This window comes from Microcebus murinus, chromosome 6 (genome assembly GCF_040939455.1).
Source record: "Microcebus murinus isolate Inina chromosome 6, M.murinus_Inina_mat1.0, whole genome shotgun sequence".
Classification (NCBI taxonomy): domain Eukaryota; kingdom Metazoa; phylum Chordata; class Mammalia; order Primates; family Cheirogaleidae; genus Microcebus; species Microcebus murinus.
Genome location: NC_134109.1, coordinates 71,653,441 through 71,678,667, shown reverse-complemented (window position 1 = coordinate 71,678,667; position 25,227 = coordinate 71,653,441). Strand labels below are relative to the sequence as shown.

At 43.9% G+C, this 25,227-nt stretch overlaps 2 protein-coding genes and 3 non-coding genes across 9 annotated transcripts in view; all 5 read left to right on the top strand.

Moving 5' to 3' along the window:
* The window catches only part of LOC105864771 (non-secretory ribonuclease-like), a 132,012-nt gene that overhangs the window by 19,527 nt on the left and 87,258 nt on the right, over window positions 1-25,227 (top strand). The gene's annotated exons all lie outside the window — the stretch shown is intronic.
* Window positions 1,596-1,668, top strand: TRNAT-UGU (transfer RNA threonine (anticodon UGU)). Its single transcript has one exon. It is a non-coding gene; the product is annotated as a tRNA-Thr (tRNA).
* On the top strand, window positions 2,928-3,017 carry TRNAY-GUA (transfer RNA tyrosine (anticodon GUA)). The gene is given in 2 exon segments: window positions 2,928-2,964; window positions 2,982-3,017. It is a non-coding gene; the product is annotated as a tRNA-Tyr (tRNA).
* On the top strand, window positions 3,871-3,942 carry TRNAP-UGG (transfer RNA proline (anticodon UGG)). Its single transcript has one exon. It is a non-coding gene; the product is annotated as a tRNA-Pro (tRNA).
* Window positions 4,427-23,398, top strand: LOC105864749 (ribonuclease 4). Of its 5 annotated transcripts, none has more exons than XM_076004213.1 (3): window positions 10,194-10,284; window positions 15,702-15,805; window positions 22,377-23,398. In XM_076004213.1, exons 2-3 carry the CDS (start codon window positions 15,796-15,798, stop codon window positions 22,835-22,837), a joined length of 471 nt encoding a protein of 156 aa, XP_075860328.1. In that variant the 5' UTR covers window positions 10,194-10,284; window positions 15,702-15,795; the 3' UTR covers window positions 22,838-23,398. The 5 variants fall into 5 exon arrangements, with proteins under 5 accessions (XP_012608284.2, XP_075860328.1, XP_075860327.1 ...); XM_076004212.1 differs by having other exon boundaries at window positions 10,194-10,303; XM_012752830.3 differs by lacking the exons at window positions 10,194-10,284; window positions 15,702-15,805 and adding an exon at window positions 4,427-4,559.

Below are 25,227 nucleotides of genomic sequence, written 5' to 3'. Positions count from 1 at the left end.
CCCAGGTCACATGCCCACTCCACTGCAAGCTAGGAGAGCAAGTTTTCTAGGACAGACTTACTCATAATATGTGAAATTACCAAATATAAGGAGAATGTTTAAAAGATGTTGGGCAGACAGTAATATAATAAATACCTACAATAGGGCTATTCAAAGCTCATGATCAGGCCTCTGATGTTTTCTCTTTCTTCAAAGGCTCATAACTCTTAGAGGCTCTAACTCAATGGATGAGTTGTATAATATGGTCTAACTTTGACCTATCGATCCACGAAACTCTAGAAAGAAGCATATTCTGGTTATTGCAAAATTCATATGAACTGCTCCATCCTCAACTCCAATTCAGTTTACCTAAATCCTAGCACGTCTTCACCCCACTTCCCTCTCCAGATACCCTGAAGAGGCAGACTTCTGGTTTTTTTTCCCTCTGTGTTAGACTGTGTCATCTTGCTTCTTCAAGGTACAAGTTCTCTCTCTTTCGTCTTTATTATATGTCATATCTAAGTTCAGCAGAGTCTCCCTTCCCTATCACTCTTTCATTCCTTCCTTCCATTCCAGTCCCATAATGTTACCCTTTTGCAGCTTTATGTTTGAGCAGCTTCACCATTGCCAATCTCTGGTGTTCCCGATTGTGGTTTCTCCTCCCTTCAGTTCATTCTGCAATCCATGCTTGGTGAGTCTGGACCTAACTTAATCCCTGTCACCTACCCTCACTTCCAAAAGCAGGAAAATCTGCCCCGGCCAGTGTTCTACTGTGGCCCCTTGAATGCCTCAGTCTTTCTCTTTGATTTCGCCCATAATTTTCTTCTAGCAGGGATCACGCTGCCTCCAAACGTGTCTCAGTCTTAACCTCCCTTCATAACAGAGCTCAAGCTCCATGCCCTCCTGAAAAGGCCCTGATGGACGGCTCACTTTGGTGGACCTTAGCATGGCCACTGTCCCTTCACACCAGATACAGCTACTCTTCTTTGTTCTCTTTCATGAAAACTAAAGTCCTTTTGTTCCACAAGACTATGACAGTGACTTCGGGATAAAGATCACATCTGGATCCCGAGTTCCTAGTGCAGAGCCTAGCACGGAATGGAAATTCAGTGTTTGTCGAATCAAGTAATGAATTAAACGCCAATTAACGAATGCCTCCTTTGGCGCTGAGACTCAGACCTACAAGAAAGGTCCCTATATCTAAAGAGGTTGGAAGAGCCCGGTGGCTGGAGAAGTCCTGAATAAAGAAGAAACCCAAATGCAGATGTCAGCAGATCAGTTGAGAGCTGTGGTAGGCTCCTTCTTCCTCTGTGCTGAGTTTCCGTTCTTAATTTTCACAATCTGAAGGGGGGGAGGGGAAAAATCTTTCTCAATGTTAGACTGTGTCAGGTTGGGCAGATTTCTCCAGTCTTAGGATACTGGTTGTCCCTGTTACAGGCCTCCAAGTTGCTTCATCACCAGCAAGACCACAAAGAGTCTGTAGACTGAATTCCAGTAGTTGGGAAGTGGATTGGAACGACGTCTGGGTTTTGTTTAATTTCTGTGTTCAGATACTTTAGTAAAAAGCCCAGCAAAAGTTTCCTTTTCTGAGAAACAAATAGAAACATTTCCTGCGTGGCCCTATAGCTCAGGGGTTAGAGCACTGGTCTTGTAAACCAGGGGTCGCGAGTTCAAATCTCGCTGGGGCCTGCTGAATGTGTGGAAGTCTTTTTGAATTTTCCCCTTACTCTTAACAAAGCTTGAGGAAATTTGGCTGATGACAGCTTGTCGCCGCAGTCCACAGCACCCAAATACAGGTCAGCCGAGCGGAACCTGCTTCCATTTAGGTTCTTGTACTAGTGCGCAACTGCCGCTTTGCTCCCTGGCCTGTGGCAGAGTCCATTACTGGGTGGGTGGGAACCGCTGCCAGCCTACGCCCCGGCTGTGCGGACCCGCGGCGAGAACCCTGCTGGGAACCGAAACCCGTGCCCGGAACCCACCGCGCTCGAGTGTGGAACGGGGGGCGGCCACGCAGAGAGCACGGTCAAACCCTCAAGCGCCAGTTCTGGGCAGATCTGGAGTCGAGAACAAGGGCTCCCTCCCCAGAGGGGAAGAGCCGGCTACAGCCGTCCCGGGTAGGCATCCGGAGACGTACGCTGTGCGGCCAGGTTTCGCGTGTCCGTGGGGTTTGGGACACTTAAATATCTCAGCAGGGAAAATTAAGGCCCCGCACTTTGGAAACGATACTTGGGTCACTACAACCGACATTTACTCAAAGAAATTGTGGCCTCCTTTTTGAGTAACCTAAAAATATTTTCCCTAAAAGCGACCTCTCCCAGAAACACTGGGTTTACCCACTTGTACTCTATTCCACACCCTCTCCCTCCCCAAGTCTGCGGACGTGGACGCGGAAGAGCAGCTCGCCTGTGCAGACGGCCCTGGATTGGGAGGCGAGCACAGGAAGTGAGGAAAACGCAGCAGCCCCAGGCCCGAGCCCGGAGGCCCTCCCGTCTGCCCGGCTCGCAGGGGCGCGGTCACAATTGTGTGTCCCACCGCCTCGGCCCGAGTTCTCGGGTGCCCGGATGCCCGCCCCCAACTTACACACACACGCAGCCCACACGCCCGCTGCCAACCACACACACACACACACACACACACACACACGCCTGCGAGGTCCCCGGGCCGGCGCTCAGCGAGGCAACAGCCCCTGGGCGAGCAGAGGACGTGCGGCCTCGGGATGCGCGTGCTGTAGCATGGGCTCTGCTTGGAAGGCCCTCATTGAAACAGGAGAATCCAGTTCTCGAAGGGTTGTCCCCAGAACTGCGGATGCAAGACTATCTCACCGGATGGCTTTGCAACTCCGCGGGGTTCACTTTCCAGAAACTGGAACGGGGGAAAGTCTTTGTCACCCACCTCTGGTTATCTATTTTCTGAATGGGGATTTCTAGAAGACTCCGTCTCTCGTGCTTCCTTCGATAGCTCAGCTGGTAGAGCGGAGGACTGTAGCAACGTGTCATGTAGTCATCCTTAGGTCGCTGGTTCGATTCCGGCTCGAAGGAGGAGCTTCTGTTTTGGGCTTCACACTTGCACTGCCCTTTCTTCGTTTGTTCTCCATAGACTGATCGGGAATCTCTCTTCTCCAGGCCTTAATCCCGTCCAAAGGAAATACTTGACTCCCTCTCGCATTAAGCTTCCTTTCTAACGCCTTGAAAAACCAAACCTGTTGGGGACCCTCTGGAACAGCTACCTTACCGAAGGTGTATGGGGGTGGGGCTCTAGTTGCTCCTAGGTTGTTGTTTGAAGTCCAAAGGTCGGAGATCAAAGACCACTCGTCGGTACAGAACATTGTGTGTGTGCATGGATGCGCCCTGCGGCCTGAGGGACTCTGATTTGCGGAATAAACCCTTAAATTGTGACCTTACGCCCGGGTGTCTGCCCCCACTCTACACACAGATATCCATCGGGAAGAGGCGCTTTTAATTTATTTAGGCATTTATATAATTCTAAAAAATTACTTCCGAGGCAGGAAGTAAGAACAGATTCGACGTGAGTTGGGATGAGACTGGGAGAGTGAATTCCAGACGAAGGAAACAACGTAAGCAAAGATGGGGAGACAAAAAACTTGCTAACTATTTAGGGAAACTGCGAGGGACGCAAGCGTGTGGCCTTAAGTCTGGAAAGCTGCCTTCCCTCACTCCGCCCTGCGTCTGGAGGGGTCCAGGACGTGGATGGGGCAGAATAAAAGAGTCTTGCGTCAGAGTCAGACGTGAAACTTGGTAGAGATGGAAGAAATAACGAAGCAAGGCAAAAAAGAAATGTCACAACAGAAACAAAACTTCAGAGTAGTCTGGCGGCCAGCTGCTGGAGGAATGTTACACTTCATAAGAAACAAAAGTGAATGTGACACACTGTGGCTCGTTGGTCTAGGGGTATGATTCTCGCTTTGGGTGCGAGAGGTCCCGGGTTCAAATCCCGGACGAGCCCTGGTGGGTTTTTTCTTTTCCCGTTTATCAACCATTTAAAAAAGTTGCGTACAAACTTTCTCGTGTTTGGACTGCCCTGCCAAAGAGCAGCAGTGAACGAGCACGTGGCAGATGGGTCTACTGACAGGTTTCGGCACTAAACTCCTTAGGCTCCGCCAGGGGACACCTCTGACGGGCCGCCTAGCTCTCGGGAGCCCGGGCCCGTTTCCCGCCGTGTCCTCGCCGCCGCTGCCCATTGGGTTCCGCCGGGCAGCCGCGCGGAGCCCAGGCTCGCTTTCCGCGCGCGCGGGGATCTGCCCGCTGCGCGTGGGGCGGGGGCGGGGGCGGCTGCGGCGCCAGCTCCGGGGCGGGTCCAGGCGGGAGCGGCGTCCCCCGGGAAACGGGGCGCGGTCCCAACCCGCCCAGGCTCGCCCGCCCGCCCTCCTCTCCTCACTGCACCCCCGTCCCGTCCGGGAGCACAGACGCACCACGCCGACCCACGCAGATCCAAAGCGAGATCCAAAAGAACGTCTTTGCTTTCCCTGCCAGCTCCATCGTCGAGCGAGGGCGCAGGAAGCGGGCGAGAAACAAAGCTTTCCACTGCTCCGCCCGTTCCCGCCGCCTGGTTCCGAGGCCAAGGTGCGTTATCCCCGCTCCTCTCCCTCTGGGTCGCTGCGGCGGGAGCGCTCTGGCCCCGGAGGCCAGCGCGGCAGACGCTGCGGGGCTCCTCGGGGAGACGCCTGCGGGCCGGGACTCGCGGAGGGAGGCGCGGGGGGGAGTGGGGTACAAGTCCGGGTCGCGTACGGGTTAGCGGTTCTGCGCTCCCGCAGCCGGGCGGGGACGCCGGCGCGAATGCCCTGCTGGCTAGAACCTGGCCCCGAGGGCGACCGCGGGATCCGCGGACCCAAGGGAGGTCGGGAGGCCGGCGCTTGCCCACCGCTAAGGAAATTTCGCTAGGTACCCAGGTTGATCTCCAGATGTGTGAAGCAGGCCTTGTCCAGTTTTTGCAAGCCTAACTAACATTTGGGGACTGTTGTTTTCGTTTTCTGTTCACTCTCCTCTGTCTCCCCACCCTTAACCAGTCAGCCGGTGTTGGGAAATTCTTGGAGACACTTGCCAACACCCTCTTCCTCTCTAAGCCTTCCTACTGCAAGGCTGGGATCCTCAGCTTTCTCGCCCTGAGACAGCACATCAAATGATAACAGCACATGGGGCAATGGGTGGCTTTCATCTTTCTTTGGGAAGGCCAGTAAAAACAATTTCGGCACTACTCTGGGAGCTAGGGGAAATCTCAAATGAACCACGACCCTCCCTCTGTGACAGTAAGAATCTTATAATCAAGTCATTTTAAGACTTTTTGTAACCTGTAAAGATGTTTACATGGCAATTGAAAGGAGCTGAGCAGACAAAAGGATTTTTCTTAATACTCTCCAGAACAAGAGGTAAGCAAGTCTCCAAGAACAGAAAACAAATAAACAAAAACAGTCACTTCTATTATCAAGTAGCAGCAATCACTATTTTTTTTCCCTTTCTCTTGGTCCGCATAAAAGTGGCACGCTTCTTGGCCCCAGCACTGACACTTTTTCCTACTTTTTTTTCAGTGCTGTGCCATATCCATTCTTTCTCTCTTTCTCTTTCGTCTTTTCTTTCTCACTTCTTTCTTTCTCTATCTCTGACCCCCCCTTTCTCTCACTCCCTCTCTATCTCATTCTTTCTAAGAAAACAAAATAAACTTTTTACTTCTTTATATCCTAATCTTTGTGTTAGAAATCTTTCTCAGCCTGTGTACAGATAGTTGCACACCCTAACAATTTCAATTCTTTTACCAGTGAAAAGGGGAGGAAAATATTTTTGGAATTTGTGGGAATATTCAGTGTCAGTTTCCTTTAAACAGCAACTTTCTAAGACACATTTAAAATTAGCTTTGATTTTCTAGAGATTACTAGTATCAAATATAAAAGTTGTGTGGTGCATTGGAAAGCTTCTAGTCCCAGGAAGCTTATGTTCCTTAGGCAATACATATCTCTCACTCTGTTCCTCAGTTATCTCATCTGAAAAATGAGGGGTCCTCGGTTGGTCTCAGAGGTCCCTCCCTCTCTTATTCTATGACCCCATGGAGTAGTGAGGAGTTAGCAACATGACTCATATAAAAGAAGCCCTTTAGTAGTGTTGAGAAAAACTACAGTTTGGCAGAGAGGATGGGGAAAATCGTTCCAGGAAAAGAGGAATGGCTTCGGCTATTGTTGAGAGAGCAGATGTCAGGTTATAAGCAGGCAAGAGTAAGAGGTTTGTCAAGTTATTGTTGGAAGCATTTGCCAATGTGACTCAAAGTAGATGGATAAAAAAGTGGACCAATGCAGGCCTGTGAAACCCCTTTTTAAGAGTTTTCATTTAATCTGTATTTGAGCAAAGAGTAATCCTCTGTAAACATTTATTCCCAGAAAACCTTGAAATACCTGGGAAAGAGGGAATGGGCACAAAGCTCAGAGTTTGTTGAAAAGTGGGTGTTTAAATTTTGTCTTTGTTTGGAAATCTAGACATATCACCAGGACTTTGTCCCCATTCTCCCTCAGTCAATAGTGTCCCTGCTTCCTGAAGGTGTGACCCTTCTTTTCATGTGAGCTTTTCCTCCTTTAACTGTTACTTCTCTAACAGAATAAGTTTTATGCCTAAAAAATGGTAGAGTTACAAAGGAATTTAGAAATTATCTAGTCCATTCCTTCCATCATTTAATCTTATAATTACTCCAAAGGACAGGATTAAACATATATACTGTGTATAAAAGAGGAAAGTACTTCGGTGTTAGAGTCTTTGGAAGGAGAACCCATGCTTCGCATGTCTATGTGCAGGGACGCTATTGGCTTGAAGGAGAGACAGAAAGAATTCCAGGAAAGGGGGAAAGATTTTCAAGTTCAACCTATGAAAACACTTTTTAAATATGTATTTTTTCCATTGGCAATTGCTTCATGCATATTAAAATTACTGACAAAGATACAAATATAAATGTTCATTAATCATAATCTCTTGTAACTATTTTGAAACACAAATGAGTAAGTAACTAGATACATTTTAATGAAATAGTAAAACCTTTTTTTCCTCCAAACCCTATTTTCTGTTTCAATATTACCTGCTTGTGCCAATTTGAAAAGAAAAAGGAAAAACTTGCTTTTTGCACAGTCAACTATGTGGGCAGGTTGTGAATCCTTCAAAGGTTGTTAGGTGAATGCCCAGAGCAGAGAAGGGACCTGTCTGTGTTCAGAGGCTTCAGGCTCCCCTGCACCATAAGTCTAAAATCAGAGGCTTCTCTGTTTGTGCAAGCTGGTGCTTGAATTGGTGTTTCAGGCCATGAGACACTGTGCGCGCATGCGTGTGTGTGTGTGTGTATGTGTGTGTGTGTGTTAGGGTAGAAGACCTTATCGCTGCTTTTATCAGAGAAGCACCATGTTGATCAAGTTATCTCAGGCTATGGGAGGTTTGGCTGCTGCTTCCACAGGGACTGCTGAGGCAATCAGGGTGTTGCAATGCACCTGGCAGCTCTCCTCCCTAGCCAAATGATAACTTTTTAGAACTCAGTTCTTCAGTGTCTGTTTAAAAAGTGATATGTGATTAATTTAAATGGTACTATTTGCCCATGAAAGGAAATTAAGCATTTGGGTACTCTATCAGATGCCAGTAGAAGCCCCACTTTGTGGGCCCCACATCCCATTACATTACTTCTCTTTGTTCCTAAAACACTTTGAACACCTAAACTACTCTGAATTCAAACCAGATCCATCCACCTATGTTATAAGAACTCCAAGTCAGCTTGTATTCTTCTCTGAGCATTCCTGAAGTTCCCAGACGGTATAAATAAACATGCCTGCAAATTAGCCCTGTTGACCCACTCAGTGGGGCTGCCTTTTGATTCCTTTCCTGCTTCCATCCCCGTGTGTGTTCTGTCCCAGCTGCTGAGAATGTCAGAAGATAACCAACACACAGTGTCCTCTTCCTTTCTGGTAGAGCAGATGGTCTGGCCTGATGTTCTAGCTCTTGTGTCCAGACTTGCCTCAAATTTGTCCCAACAGGATCCTCATGTGGGGGGAGGTACTTTGCCCCTGTCTCTACCCCATAACCACTCCTGTCAACGTTGCAGTCAACTTCTTTACACTGACCTGCAATGTGCTTTCTGAATCTTAGACAGATTTCACAAAACAACCTTTATTTTATTCAAGTTTTTATTGCTGTGTCCTCTCCTGGGACCCAGGAAGCCAGAGCAGAAGGGGATGTGAGTGGCACATCCTGTACTGCTCCCCCAGTGCTGCTCCATGGCCTTTGGTTCTTTCTCCTGCCCCACATCATGTTCTTCTATTAGGACGAATCCTTTCTCAGGGGCATCACAGACTCTTGCACAAATAGGCTTCCCTCAGCCAACTCACCATCTTTTCAGACACACCTGGACATATCTGAAGTGCGGGCAACCTAAGCCATCACCCTGGCACCCCTGCTCCCCGCTTGCCTCATTTGGGGAATGTATTGGGTACAGGAAATACAAAAAGAAAGAAGTGAGCAATTCCTCCAGGGTTTGGATAGGATTGAAGAAAGTCAGTTGGACTTCAGAGGAGGCATTACTTGAGCTGCCTCTGAAAAAATGAGTAGATTTTCTCCCTGAAGATGGAGGGTTTGAAGTCTGACTCCACCCTTCATTTGCTGTTTGATCTTGGAGTTTCCTCATAAGCAAAACAGACTCACATAATGCCTACCTCACACAGTCCTGGTGACAGTTAAATAGAATCATGTATATGAGAGCTTCATAAAATGAAAGGTAATGCTGATTATTATAATTATTGTGATAATTTCAAGTGCAGTTGTTTTACTGGAAGGCAGCCTGTTTTTAGTTGATACCTTCTCAAATGTAGGCAGACTGAATACTTGGAGGTGGATGGATGACAATAGAGGGTGAGTATTTTTAAAAATATAACACTATTCTAGATCCAATACCACTGTTGGTGAGTGCTGGGGGTCTGTGAAACAGTTAGTATCCTGCTGCTACCTGGTATTTGAAAATGTAGGATGTATAAAGTGATCCTGGTGACCTTTGGCCCACTGTTTCTTTGCAAGCTATGAATCTACTTATTGGGTGGAAGCAGTATCAGCATTGCATTAATGGTGAAGATAATCTGTAATATTTTGCAACTGTGTTACAAGGAACCTAAGATTGAGTGTTCAGGGTTAGTTTCTTGGAGACAAATAAAGATGAAAGGAAAAAGTCCAGAAAACATGGCAAGGATATTGCTGGGGGTTAGTAGCTGGGAGGCAGGGTACTAATACCGTGTTTCCCTGAAAATAAGACAGGTTCTTATATTTGTTTTTCCTCAAGAAGACACCCTAGGGCTTATTTTCAGGGGATGTGTTATTTTTTTAAAGTACTGTACAACAATCTACATTTATTCAAATAGAGTTAAGTCGTCTTCTTCTGGAACATTGTCATCACTCTCCAAACCCCGAATTCCATACTGAATTTCTTGTGACTCTATTTCCTTTAGAACCATTGGCTCCGATCTCTTATGTTGAGCAATAGAGCTCTCATGGGGCAGATGAGAAGGGCTGCTCGTCTTCTTTACCGCTCTGCGATGAAATGCATGGGTTGTGCAGATATGCTGCGTAGCCACGCCCATCACTAGGTCTTATTTTCGGGGTAGGGCTTATATTGTGCAAATGCTTAGAAATCCTGCTAGGGCTTATTTTATGAGTATGTCTTATTTTCGGGGAAACACAGTAGCTGTCACATAACCTCTTGAATTGCTTTTTTGGTGTTATCAAATCTATGGAATAACCTGCTTAGCATCCTCCGTGAAACCAAATCATGTGAAGAAATAGAAAGAAGAGTGGAAAAGCATCTTACCAGAAGACCGTAGCATACTCTGCTACTTCTTCCAAGGCAGCTCTCAGAGTTGACCTGTAAGATCCGAGATGGTATCTTACGGATCCAGACTACCACATGTGAACAACAAAACCTCAGTCCTGTCATTGGCAAGAGTAAGAAGCACAGGCATCAGAAAAGGGCAGCTCTGGGACAAAAGGCCATGTTTGTCAAACTTTGCCTCCCAGAACAAATCCCTAATCCATTCAGGTGGGTTACTATTTAACCCAGTCATGCCCAGGAAAAAGGTGACTGACTTTCCTCTTCGTTTGTTCAAGAGCAGTGTCCTTGATTTTCATGTCTTTGCCAGGATTGGGGATCCTTAGATCTAGTCACTCCACCCCTTTATATAAACACTATATATTCAGAACCAGCAGGGGCCTCCAGGTTCACACAGCTAGAACCCGTCTCCAGGAACAAACAGCTGGAAACCGTCTCCACTTGAAGGGAAACTGCCAGATTTTTGTAAGATTCTTCCTCCTGGGTAATCTGTTGTTCTATTTGTTTATATATATTATTTCTAGCCATCCATCCATTTCAATGAAACTGTTCCCCCCCCCCTTAAAATCTCTGGGCTCAAGCTCAGGAATTAAAAAGAAAACAGATCAGATTCTAAAGTTGAAAATGAAAACAGGTGTCTCTTGGGATAGCCTATATGTGGTTAAAGGGAAATGAGTAAGCCTGGAGGCAAGTGGAGATTTAGGAGGGATTTCTAAATTGTGATGAAATCTCCAAAGATCTGGGGAAGCCATTGCAAAGGGGCATCTGGAGATCCTCTACCTCCATTACAGGCAATTTATGTGGCTTGACAAGGAAAGAAACAGAAAGTATGTTTTTAGCACTGCTTCCTTCTAACCTTCCCTGCTAATTTCTTGCATTGGAAATTTTGGGTGCTCTTTGAAAATAAAGTGGAACACATCCCAAGATCAAAAGAAGGAACATTGGCAGGATGAAGGGAGGAAAGAAGGAATGGAAATAAAGGGAGGAGTATGCATTGGGCATTATGCTTTCACTTTGGGGAATTTTGCCCTAGAATATGTAAAAGTGTGAGGCCATGGTTATGAAAATAGTAACCTTAGTTACTCATCATAAATTGTGTTAACCCCCTGGTGTGTGAAACTTGATGGATTCCTTGAATACAGAACATTGCCTGTGAGGAGAAGAAGAGAATATTAATTCTTGCAAATACTAGTTTGAGACAGAAAATAAAGTTAATCTAAAGAACAGTTGGGACAAATTCCACTAAAAAACCTGACTGACAGTTATGTGTTTGGATAAAGGATATGTCTATATGACTTTTACCACCAGATGTGAGGCTTTGCACCCTTGGTTTAGGCAGATTCACTTCTGCACCACAAATAATCTGTCTCTTACTGGTTTTCTCCCTAATCCATTTTACCTTGCTTTTTGGGAAATTTAGGATTGAATATAGGAGTGAGAAAGTTGTGAGTGAGGGAGCAGATGTTAGATGTTGATGGTCATGGTGTGTGCTTGCTGGGATTTAGTTTCTGGATGTCTTAGGGAGTTAAGATTACAGTAAATCTGAGCAACGCTTAGCTGGGCTGTTAAAAAATGAATGTGCAGATTCTTCAAATCAGATACAAAAATACCCTTCTACCTCTTCAGACTGGGATGTGAGGGCCTTCAAATTCCAAAAAGCAAGTGGCTTTTTAGGAGGCAAAGCCCCTATGTAGTGTGAGCCTAGTGCCTTACCTAGAGGTGATATGTGAGCTTGGTTTACACACTGAGCCTTAAGGATCATACATCTCAGTGAAATTGGGCCATGGGCCACCCTGACATCTATTTGTTTCAGCTGGTGCCTTGTGCCACCAATTAAACTTAAAATTTGTCTCTGTAATTCCAGGGTCACTGGACTGTTGCTAGTGAAACTAGCAAAGGTTCTATTATGTTTAACGAGAACCATGAAATTTCAGACTTTTAGAACTAGCAACTCTCTCATTTTATAGATGAATAAACTTAGGACTGGAGAAGAAAATGAAATCAATCATTTAGAAAATATTGAGGGTTTATTATGAAGCAAGCACTGTGGTTCAAGGTGAATAATATGGGCCCTACACCAGTAGAAAAACACTGCCAAGTAAACAGTCATCTGTTTATACAAGATCACATGGGTAGTGGCATGTGTGAAATTGGCATCCGTGAAACCTGACAACAGATAAGTCTTTATTTTGTGATTTCCTTATGGGTAAATCCTGAGCTTTGTGGCTTTTGCTTTGACACTTGAATCTACTGAGGTGTCCTTGGTCTTAATGTCTAAATCAGAGAGTTTGGAAAGAGACTCTAAGCAGGCCTACCAGCTCACATTCCCTTCTGTGAACAGCAATATGCCCACAACCTGTACAGCAGTGGCACCTTCTACAAGGACTGTCTCCTCTACAGCACAAGACATTGGCAACATTCCTATCCACCACTGCCACCTAATGTCTCTTCTGGGTACTACCAGCTCTCGTTCTACTTACTGATTTTTGAAATCTGGGATGCTGGCACGAGGCAGAGGGGTGTTGACTATGTAAGCGAGAACCTGCGATTCTAAAATTGCCTTTGACATTAGAAGCAAATATTTGCTCATTACAGAACAAGAGACATAATTGATCACAAATCAATAAAACTTTAATAAGATTAGACACAGGAAACACACACAGGAGACTGAAAAGCACAATGGAAATGTAAAGAACTTTGGCAAGTGTGTAGCATGGCAGCCCAGCAGCTATAGCTGCCATGTGTGAATACTTATTCCTTTACAAGTGGCTCTCCCTTCTGCAATCATATACCACTTTCTTGGTAAACTCCCCAGAATATACCTTCACCATGGAATTTCAAGACTTTTAGAGCCAGCAGTTCTTTCAAGTATAGACAAGTGTCAGTGTAGACAAACTTGGTACACTGCTGAAGAATACCAAATGATATGCTAAGGAATTTTTTGGTCATTTCACAATACTGAAACAAATAGCAGCTGAAAAGTTTCCATTGAGTACATAGATTATAATTGGTAATAGAAGCAATGCCAAATGCTGGTTAGAAAGAGAGCTCCCTTTGCCCACTCACTCATATGCCTTCTCCCCTAATGGGTAGAACTCAGATTCCCTTGTCTTTCTGGATTCATAGTCATATTCTCTTTAGCCACACTACAGCCCTAGTGCTAGGACCCATGGCCTTTGTAAGGGCTACAAAAATATTTGATATGAAAATGTTTATTGACTTACAAGAGAAGATCAAAATAAAACTTAATAATGAATTTAATGTCTATGAAAATATACCATTTATTTTTAAGTTTAGGGTTCATATGAATTATATTGCATCTAAGAGTAATTTTCAGGTTTATTTTTCTAGTATTGTAAGACTTTCTCAGTATATATAATGACTACCAAGAAATCATAGTCAATCATAAATTAAATGAGTCATTCATAGATAATTTAAAATCAAAATTGTGAAAATCACATAAAATTTTACAGTGAAGATTCACTTTTGTTTTCAAATATACGGACATTCACATATATTTGATATAATGTGGGCTAGATAAATGATCTGGATTTTTTTTCTGTATACAATGATGGCTTTAAAAGGTTTTGCATGGTCTTTACAATTTTTTTCCAAAGAACGAAAGGTATAGTCAGAAACTACATGCTCTAAATACCAAACACCTTTCAATTCTCAAAATTTTCAAATTTCATTAAAAAAATCTTAAACGTTCATAAGAAACTTGTTTTCTATTTTATTAGTTCTATTTGCAATTATCTGTCATTGAGTTAAAATCGTGTTCTAGGAAGATGCAACATACTTACCTAAAGGTGTGTTTGAGTGTCTCTGATGCACACCTCTAGGATATGTGAGCTCTACAGTTTGAGACTAATAGCTCTTGAGAGATGATGGCAGGAATCCTCTTCTTCTCTCTCTTGTTTTTTTTTTTTTTTTTTTTTTAGAGATGGAGTCTTGCTCTGTTACCCATCCTGGAGTGGAGTGGTGAGATCACAGCTCATTGTAACCTCAAACTCCTGGGCTCAAGGGATCCTCCTTCCTCAGCCTCCCAAGTAGCTGGGACTACAGGTGTGCATCACCACACCTGGCTAATTTTTAAATTTTTGGTAGAGATGGGATCTCTCTATGTTGCCCAGGCTGGCCCCAAACTCCTGGCCTCAAGTGATTCTGCTGCCTCAGCCTCCCAAAGTGTTGGGATTATAAGTGTGAGCCACCACACCTGACTCTTTCTTCTTCTTTAGAGGAAAGTGTTAAGAGATCATTACAGAAAATTATAAGGCTGTTTGATTTGATGGAAAAGTCTGAGGAGTTTTTTTCTTTTTTACCGTATGGTAACATCATTTGCCTGTCGGGTAACAATTTATGTATATATGCAGGAGGACCTAGAAAATAGTCTGTAGAGTAATCCAAATTGTTTCCAATGTGAAAAGCTCCTACAAATAAAAGTGAATTCTTTTTTCTCCTCTGTAGGAGTTAATGCCAGACCCACTTTCAAGCATTGCATGGCTTCTTCCATGTTCCTCCCTGTTCTTTCTAAATAGTATATAACAGACCCGGTGTGGTGGCTCACACCTGGGAGGCCGAGGAGGCAGGCGGATCATTTGAGCTCAGGAGTTCGAGACCAACCTGAGCAAGAGCGAGACCCTATCTCTACTAAAAAAAAAAAAAAAAAAAAAAAAAAGAAAGAAATTAGCTGGACAACTAAAAATATATAGAAAAAAATTAACCGGGCATGGTGGCACATGCTACTCGGGAGACTGAGGCAGAAGGATTGCTTGAGCCCAGGAGTTTGAGGTTGCTGTGAGCTAGGCTGATGCCACGTCACTCTAGCCTAGGCAACAGAGTGAGACTGTCTGAAATAAATAAATACTACATAACAAGACCACCTTTGGCAATGAACCACCTAGTACTTGGGGAAATAAGTCTGACCCCCTTAACCCCAAGGTGAAACTACTCTCAAATGCTCTCCTCATAGCTACTTGACTAATTAACTTGCGTACCTAGAATTTTGTCTTCAACAATCCCTGGGTTTAGGATTCTCTGAAAGTTTCTCTTCCTCGCTCTCATCTCCTATGTTACTATCTCATCTCAGTAAATTGGAATTCCTGTCCCGTCCCTATGGATGCCACATTTCCTTTTAGGGAGACATTTGGTGTATCTTAATGGTCTTTGTGTCCCAGGACCTAGCACAGTCCCTACCTGATACTGGTAGGGGCTTATGTAATGCTTGTTATTAAATTAATTAATAAATGAATTAAAGAGTACAAACAGATTTTATAATGCTACAACCTACAGAAAGATAAATACTCAGTGATCGTAAGGGATAGGAAAAAATGGTTGGGGCTGGGAATTGTGATCAGGAAACTGTTAAACAGACTTTCCAGAGGGGTGGGTTGAGGCCAGGCATGGTGGCTTATGCCAGTAATCCAAGCACTTCGGGAGTCTGAGGTGGGGAGGATCACTTGAGCCCAGAAGTTCAAGACTGGCCTGGAAAACATAGTGAGACCTTGTCTCTAAAAAAAAATTAAAAATTTAGCCAGGTGTGGCTAATGCAGGCATGCACCTGTAGCCCCAGCTATTTGGGAGGCTGAGGCAGGAGAATCCCTTGAGCTCAGGAGTTCAAGGCTGCAGTGAGCTACAACACACCACTGTACTCCAGCCTGGGCAACAGAGAGAGATTCTGTCTCAAGAAAAAAAAAAAAAAAAAGACAGAGGGATCTTCAAGAAGTATGAAGTTAATAAGGAAGGGGAAAGAAAAATGTAATTTGGTGACTGTGTAGACCTGATTTATGCTGCCCTGTTAGAGAGAAAAGTTCCCTTCCCTTAGAGCCTAATTTGGCAATGCTGTTCTATGCTCCTACCATACCTCCTTTTGCCCTTGGCAGGAGCCTCTGTTGGAAGAGATGGTGATGGGCCCGGGCCCCTTGTTGTTGGTCTTCATGCTGGGTCTTGGGCTGACCCCACTGACCCTGGCTCAGGATGACTCCAGGTACAAACACTTTCTGACCCAGCACTATGATGCCAAACCAAGGGGCCGGAATGACAGATACTGTGAAAGCATGATGGAGAGACGAGGCCTGACCTCACCCTGCAAAGACACCAACACCTTTATTCATGGCAACAAGGGCAACGTGAAGGCCATCTGTGGAAATAAGAATGGAAGCCCTCACAGAGAAAACTTAAGAATAAGCAAGTCTCCTTTCCAGGTCACCACTTGCAGACACGTAGGAGGGTCCTCCCGGCCTCCATGCCGGTACCGAGCCACCCCAGGGTTCAGACACATTGTTGTTGCCTGTGAAGGTGGCTTACCTGTCCACTTTGATGAGTCCTTCCTCCGCCTGTGACCAGCAGGCCCTGGCCCAGAGCTGGCTCCGCTCTCCTTTCCTTGGGTTTCTCTTCTGGACCCCAGGACAGTGCTGGCAGCATCCATTGCCAGGGCCCAGAGAATGAGCTCCCTGAATCTTTTGTTTTCTGTTTTACAACATGTTTAATAAATAAAAATGTCTCTGAAATCAGTAAGAATCAGAGTCTTCTCACTGATTCTTGGCATATTGATCTTTCCCCATTTTCTCTACTTAGCTGCCCCCTGAGAGGATTGGGTGGAATAGAAATGCCTTTTTCCTTACTGGTCAATTTCTTATCAATCATTAGGGAGGTAGACTTGACCTCTCTGTGAAGGTGAGGATGATAAATTGATCTACAGAGAGATCTGGAAAAATTCCAGGGCTCATAGCCACTAAGCAGAATTTTCAAGAATGGCAAATTGTTTTTTCTGTCAAATAATAAGCTAATATTACTTTTACAAATATGAGATCTTGGGGTGAACAGTTTAGAACCGAGTACCAACATACCAACAGATTCAACAGATTAATTATATTCTGTCTCTCTCTTTCACACACACACACACACACACACACACACACACACACACACACACACACACGTAATCCAGCACGAATACCAACATTTAAAATTCATTCAAGAGGTAATTTTTGTATTGGTTTGAATGGAACGCTCCCAGGATATTTTCTTGTCATGGTTACTTAATATAAAATTCAAAAAAAGAATACATTATTTTCTCTATAATCTTTTACTTTATTAAATAATGTCTGACAATTGTGATGTCTTAGGGAAGTTATAGAAAGATTCCAAATTAATCCCTTATTCTTCTTCAAGATTTATTTTCAAGTAAAAATAACTTAGGTTAACAGACACTGTGTTTGTCAAATACACTAATCAATCTTCAGGTTCCATGCTTAGCTTCCTGTTACTTAATTTCTATCAATAGGTGCCTGGATATTTTATTTAGAAAGTAGTTGTTAATAAATGACAGTTATAAATCACTACTTTTGCTGCCTTGTGAGCACGATTATTATGGTCGCAGTATTCCCTATGGTGGCCTGCTGCCTGCATTGTCCTGAAATGAGCCACAAGCCCTGGTTCCCCAATACCCAGATTATAGACCAGTGTCCAGCTCCCACCAGGGAGAGCCCAGCCTCACTGAAAGTATTCATATTTAGGAGGGGGTTTGAGTTTGCATGCTCAGCACGGGAATCTCTCCACTTTGAGTTAGTCTATTTCAAAATGGAAAACACTGTCACTTCCCAATAGGAAAAAGTTTTCCACACCTCTCTTATTAGAAAAGCTACCTTATTATAAAACCTCAAAAACTCCTCAAGAAGTGACAAAGTCCCAGTTTTTGGTAGAATATTTGGACCCTTTTCTCAAATTCTCCAACCAGTACTCCCTGAGGTGAGGCAAAGTCACTCAAGATCATTGCCCCACTCAAGACCTTGATGGGGAAAGTCAAAGGCATGGGCCATTATTATATTGATCATGCCACAGCTGTGAAAACTCACATCTTCTCCAGACAACTGCTTAGAGCATTATCATTGCATGCCCTGCTCTGGTGTTAGGGGAAATGGCTATCTCATAGGAAATCACGCAGCAGGAGAATGGCGGTGCTTGGCAGTCCTAGTAATTTTTGTTCTGGGTTTCTTGTTCTATCACAACCAAATGCTGTTTAAAATAAAATGTCAATTCACAGGCAGGCCATTTTATCTTAAGTGAATCATTTGAGGAATTGAAGACCTGGTCAGCTGTCATTATTGACTTTGCAAGGAAAAAGAGAAGGAAAAATTCCAAAATATCATAATGTTTAAGAATGGCGACATGCAAGGAAGAAAATTCCATGCAATTTGGAGATGAAACATTTCTCTAGGGATCCAGCAGACTTCTAATTTCTTGAGAATACAATTAACTCTACCAAATAAAGAGGGGTCAATAATATTTGTAACTCAGTGTAGCCATTTATTATTTTATCCAGATTGGAGGAAGCAGAGGAAAGCAAGAGAAATTGAAATGGTAAAAAATAATATCGCAAGTGCCAGCTTTTACTGAGCACTTATCATGTGCTAGGCTTTGTGATAAGCACTTTGCTTTGATTTTCTTATTTTTTCTTTGTAACATCCCTAAGAGGTAGGCATTATTTCACTCATTTTCCTTATAAGGAAATATCCTGAGAGAGCTTAAGTAATTTCCCCAAGGTCACAGCCTAGGTCTTTGGGACCACAGTGACAAAAGAAATTCCTATTGAGAGTCAGGGTGGTGCAGTACAGAAAGCATTTGGGGCAAGTTCTGACTAAAAAATATGTGCTGGGATGCTTTGGAGATCATTTTCATTTTGTCTTGTAGCTAGAGCTTTGAGATACCCATTGGTGTCTACATTGGACTGCTGTCCTCAAATACTTTTCTGTCTTGCTTACTCAGTTGGTCAGGGTAGCTGAGCTCCTGGATTTGCTCTCACATGAATAGTTTAGGTCTTCTCTGTAGCCAGTTATCTTGCTAAACCATATGCTTGGTCACAAAGAACCAGGATGAAAGAAAGTAGATAAAACCATGTAAGACCGGAGGTGCCATTGGAAAAACAATCCAAAGTACACTGTTCTGCTGAAGCTATAATGCAAGTACTATGTGTACGTTCAGAGGTTGTATCCATTGGTCTTGGAGTGAGTAGTAAATCAAGCATCATCGCTCCCTGCCACCCGACCTCCCACAGCCCCTTCCTTTCCCTCTCTTCCTAACACCGCATCTCCCATCTACAACTGCAGGCTCAGCAATATGACATAGAGCTTTGTATCTTTCTGTGCAAAGGCCAAAAGTGGCTGTGAGTATAGGAGGTGGCATTTGAAAGAATGATAGCTATGTTTAACACTGCTTTCCTCATCCCTAATCAAAGGATAGACTTTAGGTGGAACGAAATGTGGGTCCTTCATAAGCCATTTCTGTCACTCACAGTGTGATCTGCCATCATGAAGCACGATCTTTGAAAACAAAGGACAGTAGTACCCATACACATGAAACCAGGCGTTTAGCTTGGGCCAGCCCTTGGACTCCATATATAGAAATCAGTCTGGCTCTTAAAGATGTTGCCCTTGCTACTTTGAGCTGTTTGCTTCCTGTTGAATCCGGGATGATTTTTTTTTTTTTTTTTTTTTTTGAGACAGAGTCTCGCTTTCTTGCCTAGGCTAGAGTGAGTGCCGTGGCATCAGCCTAGCTCACAGCAACCTCAAACTCCTGGGCTCAAGTGATCCTCCTGCCTCAGCCTCCCGAGTAGCTGGGACTACAGGCACAAGCCACCATGCCCGGCTGATTTTTATATTATATATATTAGTTGGCCAATTAATTTCTTTCTATTTTTATGGTAGAGACGGGGTCTTGCTCAGGCTGGTTTTGAACTCCTGACCTTGAGCAATCCGCTCGCCTCGGCCTCCCAGAGTGCTAGGATTACAGGCCGGGATGATTTTTCTTTGCTCTTGGGAATCAGCCCTGCCTCACTGTAAGAGTCAAGTGGATTCACACTTCGTGTCAATCCCAGAAATGACGCCAGGTGGCAGCATCTGGTTAGTAAGTGTTGGCGAGTGACCCCAGCTCCATTCCTCATTAAACTGATTTAACTGCTGAAGGGTAGCAACTCTGAGCATAAATGTCATTAACATCCTGAATATTTGAGGAGTGGGATGCGAGAGGCAGTAGAAGATGAAAGAAAGGGCACAGGGGTTAGAGTCAGATAGGCCTGGATTCCTTTCTCTAATCAGTCAACAAAAGCAATGAACGTTCTAAAACTACACGGCGATACTTTCTTTGTTGTTGCTCTGGATATATATCTCTCTTAATGTTATAAAATATGTGTTTATTTTCTGCTGCCAAGATGTGACAACGCAATGATGCTGCAACTAGAGAAGATGGACAGCTACCAACAACTATTGACAAGCCAGGAAGAACATTAAGGAGAGATGCATGACAGTGCATGGCATCACCAGGGCCTATATTTTTAGGTTTTACATAGAAACAACAAGAAAAAAAAAGACAATCCAAGTCCTCTTTTGTGGAGATTGTGCTATTTAGATTAATTTTTTTTTTTTTTTTTTTTTGAGACAGAGTCTCGCTTTCCTGCCCAGGCTAGAGTGAGTGCCGTGGCGCCAGCCCAGCTCACAGCAACCTCAAACTCCTGGGCTCAAGCGATCCTCCTGCCTCAGCCTCCCGAGTAGCCGGGACTACAGGCACGAGCCACCATGCCCAGCTGATTTTTATATTATATATATTAGTTGGCCAATTAATTTCTTTCCATTTTTATGGTAGAGACGGGGTCTCGCTCAGGCTGGTTTTGAACTCCTGACCTTGAGCAATCCGCCCGCCTCGGCCTCCCAGAGTGCTAGGATTACAGGCGTGAGCCACCGCGCCCGGCCTAGATTTATTTTTAATGTTTCTTAGCTTTTCTTAACAGTCAATTCCACAAGCCTGGGAAACACGTTCACTCCCTATGCCCATTTAGTTTCACTTGTTCATTAGCTCATCCATTTCATTTATTAGTTCATTCAAGCAGTAGTTGTTATCCACTATCTTAAAATCACCCTGTCTGTCTCCTGTCAGGTTCAAATCAGCCTAATTGTGCTAACTCCAGCTGGAGACTGGGAGTTTTCACGATGACGCAGTGGCCAATTCTTACAAATTCATGGTTTCACATACTATGAGGCTTTCACGTAAATATATTTGTCATCATGCGGATATTTCCAATATACACAGGCAGTAATAAGAGAGAGGGGGAGCAAACCACAGGGAGTAGCTCGGGAGACCAGCGTGCGGACTGATGAACCCACAGGTCGGGTTTTCCTTGGAAGGCCACCACTGGGGGGTGGAGGCACTGCTCTTCTCTCAGCAGGGCTTCCAGCAGCAGCCACTGATGATGGAAAAGAAGCCTCAGATTCTCACGAGTGGAGCTTCTGCAGGCATCTAGGCCATGCCATGATCAGTTTTTATGGTTCTCTGAAGGAATGGTCATAGCCATTATCTCAGCTGCATTTTGGCTTCACTTTCTTGTCCTGTCTAGGGGTGCCTGGCCACAGCAGGTGTCATCTTCTCATTTCAGTCCACCATAGCCATGCTTGTCACTCTGAGGGATCAGCAGTTTCACTGCAGGCTGAGTCACTTGTCCTAAGTGACTCCATTTTGAGACATTTAGGATCACAAAACATTATTATATATCAGTCTAGGTACTCTTTCTTTTTTCTTAATAGCATTAACAGGATTTCCATAAGGACCTGATTTTACACTATTAGAAAACTAACCACATGATACAAAAAAAAAGAAAAAAGAAAAAGAAGAAGGAAAAGGAAAACATAATAATTTATTTTTTATTATTTATTTATTATTATTATTATTATTTTTAGACAGAGTCTCACTCTGTTGCTGGGGCTAGAGTGCCGTGGTGTCAGCCTAGCTCACAGCAACCTCAAGCTCCTGGGCTCAAGCAATCCTCCTGCCTCAGCCTCCCAAGTAGCTGGGACTACAGGCATGTGCCACCATGCCCGGCTAATTTTTTCTATATATTTTTAGTTGGACAATTAATTTTTATTTTTAGTAGAGATGGGGTCTTGCTCTTGTTCAGGCTGGTCTCAAACTCCTGAGCTCAGACAATCCGCCCACCTCGGCCTCCCAGAGTGCTGGGATTACAGGCGTGAGCCACCTCGCCCAGCCCAATAAATTTTTTTAAAAAAGAAGAGTAGCCCCATGAGAGGAAAGGTTAAGCCTAAATGCTACTTTATTCTCTTTTCTCCACCTTCCTTGATTCCTAGATGTAAGATATTAAAATCAGTTCATAAACTTTCTTTGACATATCCTGAGTCTATCCAAACTGTCAAGAATTGGAAACTCTAGGGAACCATCCACTCCCCAAAGATCATACAACTAGGGAATTACCTCAAGAGACACAACTGTGGTTTCATGTAGATTGACCACACACACAGTCCCCACCCTGCATCACTGTACTGGCTACAGCAGCTTCTCTCTATAAAAAAGCAAAGACCATGTTTGCAAACTATTCACTCTTAGGGAAGAAAGTGTGGGAGAAGTTGTGAGTAGAGAAGAGTGGGAAGATGATTCATATAACAGTAAAGAGGAAATGGTGGGGTCAAGGAAGTATCAGCTTGCCATCCTCAATACCTCTCTCCAGTGCCCAAATTCTTACCTTCCTTTGTCCTGCCCCTTTCTTTCTTTTCCAGGCACCTCTAAGGTACTGATGGCTCTACAGAGGACCTGTTCATTGCTTCTGCTCTTGCTGCTGACCCTGCTGGGGCTGGGGCTAGTACAGCCCTCCTATGGCCAGGATCGCATGTACCAACGATTCCTGCGGCAACATGTGGACCCTGAGGGGACAGGTGGCGATGACAGATACTGCAATTTGATGATGCAAAGACGGAAGATGACTATACGTCAGTGCAAGCGCTTCAACACCTTCATCCATGACGACATCTGGAACATTCGTAGTATCTGCAGCACCACCAATATCCAGTGCAAGAATGGCAATATGAACTGTCATGAGGGTGTAGTGAAGGTCACAGACTGCAGGGAGACAGGAAGTTCCAGGGCCCCCAACTGCAGATATCGAGCCTTGGCAAGCACTCGGCGTGTCGTCATTGCCTGTGAGGGTAACCCAGAGGTGCCTGTGCACTTTGACAAATAGATACCACCCTGCAGGGGTTATGGCCAGTGTTTGGCCTTTAACTTACTCCTTAAATAGCAATGAGTAGTGCATTTGAACTGTCCCAGGCTCTGTCTCCTCTGTTCATTTCTTATGCTTTTTCTCTATATAACCCATTCTACTAAATATTAATACATTGCATTAAAGATAAATGGAGATGTACGCCTATAATGAGTCTGGGCTTTTCTATAATAAGCTTCCTTTTATAATACTGGTCAGCTTAACTCTCTCAGATCCTATCCTCTGTAATTTAGTTATTATGTGTATTTATATAGAATTTCAAGCATTTCAGAGTGCTTTCATTTTAATATCGTAGCACCCCTGATGATGTTGTTATATAGAAGCTTGAAGTTAAGGAATCTGCTGAAGACCATAAAGTTAGTGGAAGAGCTGAGACAAAAATCCAGTTTAAGTAGCTACTCATCCAGGGATGTTTCTACTTAGTCACAAGGAATGCTTTGAGTGTCTGCTTTTTGTTATGCCCAAAAGTCAGCTGTTGGGAGAAGCATTAAAAATTTGAAAATATATAGTAGCAAAATCAAAGCTCTGTGTTATTTGTCATTGTTGTTATGTTGAGTCTGATAAGATTAAGAAAATGATGTTAGGAATTTTCTCTTCCTTTTCCCAAACCTTTAAATCACCCTGGTAAGTTGGAGTATTAAAAATGTGCTAGATCATTAAGACTCATTTATTCTTCCTGAATGAAAGATTTTTTTTTTTTCCCTTTGTTAAAGGACTTAAACTGCAGGTAACTGAGAAAACTGTGCTATGGGATTATTTCTTTTTCTTCTATCCACTTTTAATACATCTGCAGTCTATAAACATGCATGCACATTCATAACCTCATAAACTCTGGTCAAAAATTAATGCCCATCACATCTATGACCACAACACAGAAAATTTGTCTCATTTACTTCAGAAGAAATGGTTCCTCTCGGCCAGGCGCAGTGGCTCATGCCTGTATTCCTAGCACTCTGGGAGGCCGAGGCGGGTGGATTGCTTGAGGTCAGGAGTTCGAAACCAGCCTGAGCAAGAGCAAGACCTCGTCTCTACTATAAATAGAAAGAAATTAACTGGCCAACTAATATATAGAGGAAAAAATTAGCCGGGCATAGTGGCGCATGCCTGTAGTCCCAGCTACTCTGGAGGCTGAGGCAGGAGGATTGCTTGAGCCCAGAGTCTGAGGTTGCTGTGAGCTAGGCTGACACCACGGCACTCACTCTAGCCTGGGCAACAAAGGGAGACTCTGTCTCAAAAAAGAAAAAAAAAAGAAATGGTTCCTCTTGAAGACAATTCTCATACCCCTCCCTTCTCCCTTTGAATATTTAGAAACAAATCAGGGAGCAGAGATATATGAAGATGCTAGCTTCTAAAGAAGGGAAGTGTGTGTGTGTGTGTGTGTGTGTGTGTGTGTGTGTGTGTGTATGTGTGTGTGTGTGTGCATGCGTGTAAGAACTATGGATGGAAAAATCCAAACTCTGAAATATTTGAAAGAAGTTTATTCTGAGCCAAATTTGAGGACCATGACCTGGAGCCACTCCCAAGAAGCCTTGAGCAAGTGAACTTGTTGTGGCTGGGTTACAGTTTAGTTTTATACATTTCAGGTAAAGTCATAAATCAATACATGGGAGGCACACATTGGCTTGGCCCAAAAAGGTGGGACATCTCCGGAGGGGGTGGGGAGGGGCTTACAGGTTATAGGTGGGTTTAAAGATTCTTTGGCTTGTAATTGGTTAAAGACATGAAGCTTTGTCTAAAGGCTTGGAATGTTTTAACTTAAGGAGCTGTTATCAGAGATAAGCCACCGGACATAGATTTGTTGTGTAAATTGAGGACCTGCAGGTTTGTCTTGCATATCCTTAGGCCTGTTAATAGGTTATAAAGGAAGTCTCCAAGAAGGGAGGGGGGCATGATGAGGCATGTCTGACCTCCCTCCTTTTGGCAGACAATTGTTTTAGGATATTCCTTTGGCCATGAGGGGGTCCATTTAGTCAGCAGGTGGGGACGAGCCTTAAATTTTTATTTTAGTTCACAGGACTAAACTGAAAACATTTGAATTATAGCAGTACAGAAAGAAATCTTATCTGAGCTTCCCTCTTCTGACTAAAGCAGAGCCTCTGGAAAATACAGTCACCATTAATCTCCTTCCAAAGGAGTCTCCACACAGGAGATATCCAAGAAAATTGTGTAAACAAACTTTATCAAATCTTTCATTTGTCTTCCCCAAAAGTCCATTTGTTTTCCTGTAGAAGCCTTTCCTCCCTCCTCCCTCTCCCCTATTTATTGAGTTGCTATCGTGTTTCCCTGAAAATAAGACTTATCTATAAAATAAGCCCTAGCAGGATTTCTAAGCATTTGCACAATATAAGCCC